Source organism: Ursus maritimus, unplaced genomic scaffold, assembly GCF_017311325.1.
Source record: "Ursus maritimus isolate PB19 unplaced genomic scaffold, ASM1731132v1 scaffold_13, whole genome shotgun sequence".
NCBI classification, from domain to species: domain Eukaryota; kingdom Metazoa; phylum Chordata; class Mammalia; order Carnivora; family Ursidae; genus Ursus; species Ursus maritimus.
In genome coordinates, this window is record NW_024423675.1 from 12,865,337 (window position 1) to 12,877,911 (window position 12,575).

The 12,575-nt window shown below is 35.3% G+C and overlaps 1 protein-coding gene across 1 annotated transcript in view; it reads right to left on the bottom strand.

The window, feature by feature from the left end:
* The window catches only part of ASCC3 (activating signal cointegrator 1 complex subunit 3), a 321,764-nt gene that overhangs the window by 91,207 nt on the left and 217,982 nt on the right, over nucleotides 1-12,575 (bottom strand). Inside the window, exon 31 of the mRNA XM_040627571.1 lies at nucleotides 28-165. Coding sequence (XP_040483505.1) covers nucleotides 28-165 — 138 coding nt within the window. The remainder of the gene's footprint in view (nucleotides 1-27; nucleotides 166-12,575) is intronic.

Consider the following 12,575-nt stretch of genomic DNA (forward strand, 5'->3'; position numbering starts at 1 on the left):
AGTTTCTGTTTATGAAAAATAAAATACCTGAACTTTACAGTTTACAAACAGCTCCTCTACTGTTTTTCGGTCCCTCTCGTGTAGTCCAGCATGATGCATTCCTATTCCGAAAGCAAGTGTCAGCTTCAGGTTGGAATCTCTTAGCGTTCCAATGATGTTCTCCATCTGCAAATAAAAGCACAATGACAGGATGTAGGTTTATTAGCTTTGAAATTTTCATTCTAAGATTATATTTGACTAATTTTGTTTTTTATTCTTATACTACATAAGCAAAAATAAAGGCCTCATCTACAGTTATGATTAAAGTTAAATTGAAAAGAATATCTAGTTAGTGAGAATGTATATCCTAAATGAGTTAAAGTTTAATGTTATCCATTTTATTCTCATGCATCAAGGGAAAAAAAATCTGTGGATAAATGCAATAACTCCTTAAATGAGTAACAACTATTAAAAAGGATATAATATTGCCTAAAATGTTTCAGTGTCTTGTTCATCTCTTGTAATAGAAAAACCTTCCATCTTTTTGCCTCAGGGCTAAAAATTTAGAAAATACGGACAAAAAATTAATGCAAGAAAATCAGTCATAATCTCACCAAACAGTCAGGAATCATTCAAATTTAGGCTTTCTCAACTGAACTTAATGACCCAGGGCAAATCATATAACTTCTCCGAGTCTCAGTTTCTTTATTTAAAAAATCAAACTGGTATATTTTTGTTTACTTCTCATTTCTTTGATCAACAGTGCAGTTAAATACTTTTCATATTAGTAGCTTTTTTTTTTGTAAATTATCTTTTAATTTTTTAAGTGGATATGAGAGTTTTTTGTGTTACTGGTTTGTAATGGCTCTTTATCTATTGGAGCTATTATTAAGCCACATATGTAGTAAAGTTATTTCATTTCCAGCCTCAGTTTAGCTCACTAAGTTTTCACATGTCTAAAGAGTTTCTGAAACTTTTATATTATCTCTGAATATTCTCTTTCCATTCTACATGGAAAATACTCAATGCGACACAGGTTTTATGGCAACAGAAACAAATCTTACTTTCTTATAAAACTTACTTCCTGTAAGGAACTAAATAGAAAGCTCAATCTCTTTCTGTTTAATGATAGATCCCTACTGGTCCTTAAAGCAGAGGATGATACAAGATGTAGTATGGGGATCTTCCTTTTGGACAACTCCATGGGGGGAGTAATATAGAGATCAAGTGGTTTGAGAATATACGAGCAGTTAAAAGAATGACATATTTTAGTTATATCTATAGCTTCCCTACCATATTCCAACCGTGAACAACAGTGAAGGATAAACCTGGAAATGGGTACATGTATAATTTTATATGCCTAAAGACTGAGGTAGTATAAATAACTGACACTGTCTTCAGACCTCATTTCTTTTTTTTCCTTCTACTGTTAAGCACCTCTAATTATACACAAATATACTTGCAATACATTCACTCTTCTGGTTGTGAAGAAATTAATGAGCAGCTCACAAAAATCTCACGAAAGTTTAGCTGGCTGCTTCAGTTTAGCAAAAATGCGTAAGACAATATATTCATATCTGAAGCACTCCAATTGCTTTCATTTTACTCATCTTATTTTCAATGCTCAGAAAAATTTTCCAAAAATTTTTATGTGGGAATAAGTTGTTTTTACACTAATAATTCAAAAAATAGGAAGATGAAATGTTTTTTTTTTTTTAAGATTTTATTTATTTATTTGACAGAGATAGAGACAGCCAGCAAGAGAGGGAACACAAGCAGGGGGAGTGGGAGAGGAAAAAGCAGGCTCATAGTGGAGGAGCCTGATGTGGGGCTCGATCCCAGAATGCCGGGATCACGCCCTGAGCCGAAGGCAGACGCTTAACCGCTGTGCCACCCAGGTGCCCTGAAATTTGGTTTTATAGTAGTTCTTAATGTATAAAAAGCACTGCAGAGAAGCAAAGTAATATTTTAATCATATACTCATCATGTTATCTATCAACTTTCCCTGAACTGAATGCAATATATAAACAGTACATTTTGTTTCACAATCACAGTATGGTCACCTAATATTGCTGAACACTCATTTTATAAACTGTTGAGCAAGGATATGGAAATGTATTAACATAAATCCACTTTACCTTTAAAATTAGCGAAGGATAAGTAAGCTGACTACGAATGTATGTTATAAAGAAAGGTGTTTGTCTTGTCTCATAAATTATATGTTAGCCATTCTCAAGTGACAGCCTATTATCCATTTTTTTGTTCAATAGTTCACTGCATAAATATCTTCAATTTACACTATCAAGAATTAATTCACAGATATTCTTGTTGTGACAATTAATTTCAGGATTATTTTTTCAGTTTCATAATTTAATAACAGTATAATTTTATAACTTATATAATTGATAGTGTTCCATGGCAATGCCAATCATACCCTCTAAAATGTACCATTTACTATAGGAAAACTAAAGAATCCTATGGCAGGAGGTTTGGTGAGGCATTAATATCCTGTCCTTTCACATAAGGGAAGCCTTTTTCTCATTCCCCCTGCCCCCACTTTCACATAAATCAATGCATTAAAAAGAACTATTTGCCTATCTGAACTGGCAAAGACCTAAAATCCTCATGAGGACAATTACAAAAAACAACTTCATTTATTACATAGTTACTATGGATGAATTCCGAGTTATTTGAACATCATAAAAAAGCAAAATTTATAGTAATGTTACTCGGTCATTAAGCATAAGATACTACCAGGACAGCCTGTTTAAATTTGAAAATATAAATTGTTGATTAAATTCTATACACCTTAAATTATATACTTAAAATGCTTCATTTTGATCATGATACAGTACAAGCAAAATTTTTGAGAAACTTAGGATAATGAAAGCTTAAAACATGGTAGTACATATTATTTGTTGAGTACTTATTATGTGTCAGGCATTGTACTTAACACTCTACAAAGATTATCACATTTAGTCCTTTACATAAAATAATATAGCTCTAATGTAGCACTCAATTCATTTACACCATCCAGCATATTTCAAATTAAAAGACTCAGTGATCTTGAATACTACAGAGTAGACTGTCTCAACCCTGGTTCCATGAGAGAATTAAATCTCACAAAAAATATTTGAATTACATTCTTTTTAGTTTTTCCAAAGACAGATAGTACCACTCTAGGTGGTTAGGAGAAAAGTTCACTTACTACATGCAATGGATATCTTAAGACATTAAGGCTTAATTCTTGTTAAGAAAGGCTGCTATAGAATTTTGGTAAGAACAATCATGATAATAAAACACTGACAGAGGAAGTTTTAATACCACAGTTCATTTCTATTCAACCAACATTTGTTGTAATGTATAGGTATCTTTCCAACAGTCTTTGAAATATGTCTGACTGACTACCTGATAGCTAAGCCAAAAAAATTATTCAATATTATAAATAAAAGAAAAACAGATCTGTATTCCTCTAAAGAGTGGCCTTTTTTTTTTTTTTTTTTAGGGTGATGGGGAGGAGGCACATATGTAAACTGTTGAACCAATTACTTTAACTTAATAGAATTTTTTTATATTTTAAATTTATTATACTCAAAAAGCTTTCGTAGAAATATAGGATTCCATTTAAGTAGACACATTACTCTGTGCCTGAAATACATTCCAGTCAGAATATAATTCAGTGAGTTGATGACAATGCTGGCTCCAAAAGAAAGGAGGAGACCAGATTGGACAAGAATGAGCTAACAGATTGTACAGCCCAATTCTGTCCCTTTGAGTGTGATATATTGTTTCAAGATGCTAAAAACCCATACTTTTTCAAAGCATATCTGTTGTGCTGGTTTTCCCATTTTCACAGAATCCTCATTATCAGAAAACTCTGCACTCTTTTCAAAGCACGTCAGACTCAGACCATATGCCACTGAATAATGCTTATCAATTGTCTAAAATGCTCAATAAAAGATGCAGCATACAGAAGAATAATGAAAGAATATGAAGACTTTTAAAAAACAAATAAAGATAATTAAATATATCACATCTGGTACAGATGTTAAAGCTAAAACATTTTCTTATAATTACCAAGGGTTAATTTCTTAAAATACACTCTGCATGATAAACCCCTCCATAGACTGAAGGGGAAAAAACTAAAATGAAAGAAACACGTTAGAACATCCTGCTGATCTACTAAAGGAAAAGAAATTTAAAAATAGTAATAATTAATTAAAGATAGTAAGTTTCCAATCTTTGCCAATACTCTTCATAATATATTCATTGCTGTCCTCTCTGAAGCCCAAAACAATGACACCTCAAAATGATTTACCATACTATTAATATATAAATATGTTTATATATGTATTAAACATATGATTACATGTGAATTAAATATATAAATAAAATCTATACAATAACATGTAAATCTTTGCTATGTCTGCTAAATAAACACAATACTATTTTCAACGTTTCCTCCTTAGCTTGTCCTAATTCTTAATGATAGCAATATCAAAACTGGTTTGTAGAGTGAAATAATAAAGATTTTTCCTTATTAATGTTTCTAACTTAGTTCACTATGCTATCGGTGGGAAATTCAAGTCAGTGTTTCATATTTATTCTGGAATATACATTTTATGCTTATTTCCATTTTGGGAGAGTTCAGATTCTAATACATGCTTGGAGAGCATTTCCATATAATTGAAAAGCTTTTAAAATGCAGATAAAGCGGATGAAACGGATGTTATAAAATTAATTTGCTAAGGTAGCATAATTTTAAATGAACAAATACTACACTAATATGAATTAAATTTGTGGAGGAACACAAGCAAAATAGAAAAACAACAGCAAATTTAACCACAGAGATTTCACTTATCTATTTATAAGGTATTCAGTGTTGCTGTACTGTAACAGTAATAACAGTTAACACTTATTGAACATTTACCTCTGGTCCTGGCTTGTTTTAAGTTCATTAAATAACTTAATGCATTCAATACTTACAACAATCCTGTAAGGATAGGATTATTATTATTTTTTTTATAGATGAAGGGGTAAGTCTCAGAGGCTGAACACCCCACCAAGGGCATGTAGCTTGTAATGGGCAGGCAGCATTGAATCCAAGAGGCCTGGCTCCAGTCCATGTTCTCAACCACAATGCCACCTTCTAATTACCATAGAAATGTGATATACTTAAAATAATGAAATCATTCATTTGGCTTAGGTCTGGGCCTCACTGTTTAAGACTGTGGGCAAAAAACATTATTATGACATAAATATGTCAACTGACATATATGTCATATATATGACATAAATATGTCAACTGACATATATGTCATATATATGACATAAATATGTCAACTGACATATATGTCATATATATGACATAAATATGTCAATTATTACTAAGCATAAGACCTTTGCCTCTTTCTTCATTAAGACATGCATGATATCAACTATGGCAGAATAATCATATTTGTAGCTGCTCTGAATTACATAACTTATTCCATGAGGACCAACTAAGTTCAAATGTCCAATGCTCAGCAAATCTTGTGGATAATGTCTGTTTTGATACTTAATATTCTTAGCCTAGTAATTTCTCTACTGGTCAGTCACTGAGAGGTCTGGGGCCTGATCCAAATAGAAAGCACTTGGGGTGGGACTTTTGTACCACAAGCTAAATCTATTTTTTTGATAATAAAACAGATTTTCAAGTTGAAAATGCGGTTACCCTACATTAAACTCAACTTAATTTCTGGTTTTCAACAATCTCAAAGTCCATCCTCAAAGCCTGGTACTAATTTCTTACCTATAAGGAAGAGGTCAATATATATGTTGAATGAAAAACCAAATGAATCAAAAGAACGATAGAAAACTGTTATTAGGGGTGCCTAGGTGGCTCAGTCAGTTAAGCGTCTGACTTTAGCTCAGGTCATGATCCCAGGGTCCCAGGATGCAGCCCTGCATCAGGCTCCTTGCTTGTTCCTCTCCTGCTCCCCCTGCTTGTGCTCTCTCTCTCTCTCTCTGTGTGTCAAATAAATAAATAAAATCTTGAAAGAAAGAAAGGAAGGAAGGAAGGAAGGAAGGAAGGAAGGAAGGAAGGAAGGAAGGAAGAAAAATTAATTTATCATTAGTAGAAACTCTACCAAATTTGAACTTGTGGTGATTTTGAGTTGTCAGAGTTGCTGCTTGCCATGTTCATTCAGGATGTCTGAGTGCTAAATCCCGTGGGTGTTTCCCTGCTCATCTCACTAAACTTCCACTAACATTTGAAGTAGTTAAGCCCTCCTTTCTTCACAAAACTCTCTCATTTACAGTGTTTTTAAGACTTTCCTTACTGACATCACCTTCTCGGTGCTCTTTGTCAGCTCTTCATTTTCTACCCAAGCTCTACCTTGAGTCCCTCAAGGCCTGGCCCTCTGGTTCTCCATACGCTGTTCTCAGGGTCTCATGTGCTTACCTGGGTGTAAAGGCCGCTTCTATGCTGATGCTCCCAAGTTCATATGTTCATTTCACATCCCCTGCGGATTTTACAGACTTCCTGTATCTATTTAATTGCCCTGAAGATCTTGGAAATACAAATCCAAAATACAACATCTATTGTACAACTTTTCTGTTTTTCTCCCTGCCTTGGCTCAAATCTGTCTTTTCCTTCCTCTCTCCATCCTATACTTTCAGCTCTTCCCATTTCAATAAGTGACACCATTATTTACTCAGATGTTTAGAGTTAATAACTGGGGAGTCATTCTTGATTCTTTTCATTTTCTCAACCTCCATTTTTCACCTGTCAGAAAGTCCTACTGAATTTAGGCCAAAATATCTTTCCATTCCCACTATCACCACTCTAGGTGGCCCCTAGGTCACCACCATCATTAATTCCATGCTTAACCTCCACTTCAATCCATTTTCCACTAAGCAGCAAAAGTGATCTTAAAATGCAAATTGAGTATGTAATTTGCCTAGCTTAAAACCTCTTAATTCTCCAGAGAGAATTAAAGACCCCTCCCTTAGATATCTGCTTGGTTTGTTTCCTTGCTTCCTTCAGTTCTCTAATCAAAGCTACCCTCATCATCACAGGGTCATTCTGTAAGTCTATCAATGTATAACATTCTACTGCTCAGCACTCCCTTTTCTCTTTACCCCGCTTATTTGTTTTTCCATAGAAATGATCACGATTTGACATACTTGCTTTTTATCTAATCATCTCCACAAGAACCTTAATTCCCAGGGTAGGAACTTTACCTAACACACGATAGGAGCTCAAGAGATGTTACTTTAATAAATAGATAAATGACTGTCTTCCCATAGTGCTTAGAATCAAAATCCGAGCTCTGTAACCATGGGTCTAAGGCCTTACGTGAGCTGGCTTTTGCCTATCTCTGAAACTTAAATTTTACCATTTTCCTCCTAGCTTATTCTGTTCCAGCTGAGCTGATCTCAGTTCCTTTAACATCCTGTTCCCTTTACCTGAAATGCTATTATCTTCTCTCATGGTGTAGCTAACTTGTTCTTATCCTTTTGTTCTCAGCTTAAACGTTATCTCCTTAAAGAAGCCGTCTCTGACCATTTTATTTAAAGAAGTCCCACATCCCCTTATATATTTCATCTCATTTTATAGCAATTTTTATAATATTAATATTATTTGCTTCATCATATATATTTTCAAATTTCTATCTAGTTGAGCTCCTTGAGAATTGGGATCAGCTGGCTAACATAGTGCTTGGTAAAGTTGTAGATATTCAATAAATATGTTACATAAATGAACACTATACAAATTCTGGTAAGAACTGCCTATTGACTTATGTTAAAGGATTACTCTTATGGGTATTTTTTTTTTTTAAAGATTTTATTTATTTATTCGACAGAGATAGAGACAGCCAGCGAGAGAGGGAACACAAGCAGGGAGAGTGGGAGAGGAAGAAGCAGGCTCATAGCAGAAGAGCCTGATGTGGGGCTCGATCCCATAACACCGGGATCACGCCCTGAGCCGAAGGCAGACGCTTAACCGCTGTGCCACCCAGGCGCCCCTCTTATGGGTATTTTTGATGTAGGAGAGAAAAAATGCCTAACTATGTGATACCAGGTAATCTTGCAACTTAAACATCAGGACACTGATGTGGTGTTACAGCTCCTTTTGGGGATGACTCTAAAAACAGCTAAGTGTCAAGTATTTCCCTATCACTTTACTGCAAAGAGAGATGATGTAAATTGATGACCCACACTTTACTCTGTAGCTATTGGATTAGTCAAAGGGTCAGGACCTTGACAAGAGTGCTACTGGACGACAGATGGCAAGAAAGGCACAAGTTTTATGTGGATGAAATTTTAGTATGGTTCCAGAATAGACTACCTATATCCCATGAAGATGTTTACCAAAAAGTTAACAGCAGTGTGGACAATGCAATTAATAGTCAAGTGGGCAAAACGACCACTTGTAAGGATATTAGGCAGTCTCCCTTCCAGATCCCAGTGTTTCATGCAGTGAGTTCATGTATTAAGTGGTGCTGTGGTGGAAGAGATGAAAACTATGCATGGGCTAAACATGGACTTCCACTTCCTCAGGCAGACCCAGCTACTGCCACTGCTCTGTGCCTAATATGCACCAGTGCAAACATCCCTAGGCCCATTATAAAGTACCTTGCCCAGGGGACCAGATAGCTATCTGGTAGTAAGGAGGTTATATTGGATCTTTGCTATCACAGAGGGGACACCTATTTGGGATGATGTCTAGAATGGACACTTCGGATTTTGATTCTTTTCCCTGCCTACTGAGTGCTGTCAGTAGCCTCAATTGTAAGATTACTGAACACTTTATACATCATCTAAAATCTCCTATGATAATATTTCTGACTGAGGAACTCACTTTATAGAGGAAGATTAAGACAATGGATGCCATGGTATCCACTGGTCTTATTGCATCTCTCATTACCCAGAAAGAGCTGGCTTTATAGATGAATGACTCAGAGTGGCAGGTGACATTGCTTTGGCAAGGTTGGGGTGCTCTCTTGTAAAATGAGGTGTATGCTCTGAAGCAGTTATCATTAAATGATACTATTTCTCTCATTGCCAAAATATACAGTTCCAGGAACCAAGTAGTCAATGTTTTTTGCAGTCACAGCTAATAAACCACTTAGAAAATTTTTGTTTCTCTTCCCTATAATTCTAGCTGTGCTAGTTTGGAGGCTTAACATCCAAGGGATATACCAATTTACTTAGAAGCTGAAATAGCCACATCTCTCATTGTAGGAGTAAACAAGCAAAATGTGGTCATAGTGTAGTTTAGGTAACCAATTCTGATAACGAAACTGGGTTACTGCTACACAGTAAGGGGAAGGAAAAATTTGGATAGACCCTAGAGATATCTTCTCACACTACTGTATCGACTTGAAAAATTAATCAAAAACTTTTAAAGCCTTATATAGTAAGCATGTATAAAAATCCAATTTTCAATGTCTCGGGAATGTGGGTTTTGGTTACTCCAATGAATAAAGAATCTTAATTAGCTTAGGGGCTGGTTGAAGAAGTGTGCAGGTGATGTATGGTATAGAAAAAAAATCACAAATGTCTGTTTGGCTCCCCGACCTAATATGTTTGGTCATATGCTGCTGAAAAAAATACTGTGACTTCTACCTTTGCTATCTCATATATGCTCTAAGCACATTTTAACTAACATACTTTATATATTTTAACTAATTTCATTTCTCTTTCTTCTCTCTACCCTCCACTTCTGAATATAGCATGTGTTGGTTGTGGGTAACTTTATAATTTAGCTCACTGGCTAGAGAATATTGAAATGGGATTGCAAAAGAACCAGAGTGACTAGATATAATCTGCTAAAGGACTGTAAAAGACTACCTACAGACAAGCAGCATCTGAGTATCCCCTCTTGCACAGAGGTCAAAGAGGGGAAGATACTCCCTATGCCTGCTGCATTCTTGACAGTGAAGCTCAGGCATTCCAATGGTTCTGTCTTGGACGTGAAGGTTGAGAAAGTAATGTAAAAACCCAACATGAGTTTGAGGCTAACGGTGGAAGTGGTGGTTATCAAACTGAGAATCCAAGTGATATGGCAGCATACGCCCACAAACTTTTGAAATCACTTCCTGATGAGAAATATGGAAGGGTATTACTTTTCAGATTTCTCCATGCTGCAGTATGATTTCACATCAACAATACACTTGAACAGGTATTCCTGCTTCCTAGTACTCTGAAGATTTACTGGATTAAGAAGATGGATGGATAACTATTTATTTTTTTTTTTTGCCTTTGCTGACCCACCTAACCTACCTGTTGCTGCCACAGAACACCAATCTGAAACTGTGCAAGAAGCACCAAGAGGAATTGTCACTAAGCTTCTAGTCCACAATGTTATGGAAAGTAACTCTCATAAAGATTAAAGTGTTAAAAAGTCCTCCTATTTTAAGGTAATTAGGGGATTCAACAACTGAAACACCTGCTTTATAGATTTTTGGTATAATCAGATTGAATTTGCATAGCAATCAGTTGTAAAACCTCTGACATTTTGATTTTAAAGGTGATGGCTTTAAGAGGAAAGGCAAAAACAAAGCCTGGATTGTCTTATTATTGCAATGGGTTTGGTGAAACACAACGTCCGGAAATGACATAATTTCTAGCTGTCTTATGCTGGCAGCAAAAAATCTACAAAATAGCAGACACCATGCAAGTAAATTCTAAGGTTTCTAATGAGTCTTGGTGATAAATTTTTGTGCTGAGTAAAAAATACAAAACAGAGAAGTAATTCTACACAATGGCTGAGCTGACCACGGTTTCTTAGGTCTCATACATTAAAATTAAAAAAACAGTAGGTGTGCAATAGCTGGGAAGAGGACATGAGGTTCACATTTGAGGCTAATATGAGTCACATACGTGCAAAATGCACAGACACACACACACATTTTGAATAAATATCTTAAAATATACTCAATAGGTATATACTTTGTACCTTGACTTCAAAGGAAAGCGTCCATTTGGAACATTTTTAGGGATAAGAACAAGAGAAAATATATTAAGCCTACACAGATGCTGCACATAAACTGTCAATAGTCCGTACATCTGTTTTTCACCATTTGCTCCCTAAGTTCAAGATACCGTTAGACACAACAGGGTGACTCTTTTGAACATACTAACTGAATAACACAGGACAAGAAAACTTTTGACAAAATTATTTTGATCTTAAATTATTATCTTAAATATTATTTGGTATATACAAACAACATTAAGGAAGTCATGATGAAACCTGAAAGGTAACATGATAGCAGTCACTCTACTTAAAGGAGTCATGTGATACCTTTATAGGAAAGCTAGTATTGGAGTCTGCTACTTATTAGTGAATAGGTCACCTACAGGACTATACAAGAACATTTCGAATTATTAGTTAACTAATATTAGTTAACACACAACTGTAATATATACAGTATCGTCTAACAGGTCTACTAATCCTAAATGACTCATGAGAAGTGGAAGGGGAAAATAAGCCAACTGCTGGGACTGGACACTAGTGGGTGTGAAACACTGTTTTGACTATTCTTCAGGTTGCATGAGATGATAAAGGGGAGATATGGAGAGAGGAGGAAGACAATGCAATAATTTTATTACTGATTTCATCTGCTTTTTCATCATAATAACAATGACAAAAATATTTTGAAAACAAGAAAAGCACAAGAAAGGAAAATCACTATCTATAAATCTATGGAGGGAAAGAGGAATATCTACTTTTAGAAGTAGTAGAAAGAATCACAAAGAATGATATTAGCTGACTGTATCACATAAAATGCAAAAATTTCTTTTTTTTTGAGAGAGAGACAGTGTGAGCAGGGAAAGGGGGGACAGAGGGAGAGGGAGAATGTCAAGCAGGCTCCACACCCAGCCTAGTGAGGATCATGCAGGGCTTGATCTCACAGCCCTGAGATCATGACCTCAGCCAAAATCAAGAGTCAGACACTTAACCGACTGAGCCACCCAGGTGCCCCAAAATGCAAGAACATTTTTTAAAAAGATTTATTTTAGAGAGAGAGAGTAAGTGTTGGGGGGGAGAGCAGAGAGAGAGGGAGAGAAACATTTATGTATACTCCAGGCTGAGTGCAGGGCCTGGTGTGGGACTCGATCTCAGAACCCTGAGATCACAACCTGAGCTGAAACCAAGAGTCGAATGCTTAACTGACTGTGACACCCAGGCGCCCCCAAATGCAAAAACTTCTATTTGTAAAGAGCTACTATGACAAAAAGTCATCTAAGGAATTAGCAAAATTAACTAATAAAAGCAGATAGAGATTAATATGTGTGTATATGTAAACAGTAATAAATATATGGAAAAAAGTGATATATGAAGTTTCAGGTGTGTGTCTATGTGTGTTTTAATTTGCTAAGGTTCTCACACAAATCTATAAGAAAAATGCTGTACTACAAAAGATAAGAGTACAAAAGGAATGAACAGACAAAAAAAGAAAAAAAAAGATGACCAATAGTAAATAGACACATGAAAAAAAGTTCAATCGCACAGAACTCAAGATGTACATTAAAATAACAAGGAATATTTTACCTATAATATATCAATAAATTACAACAAATGAGGCTGTAGTAAAACTGTGACTCTC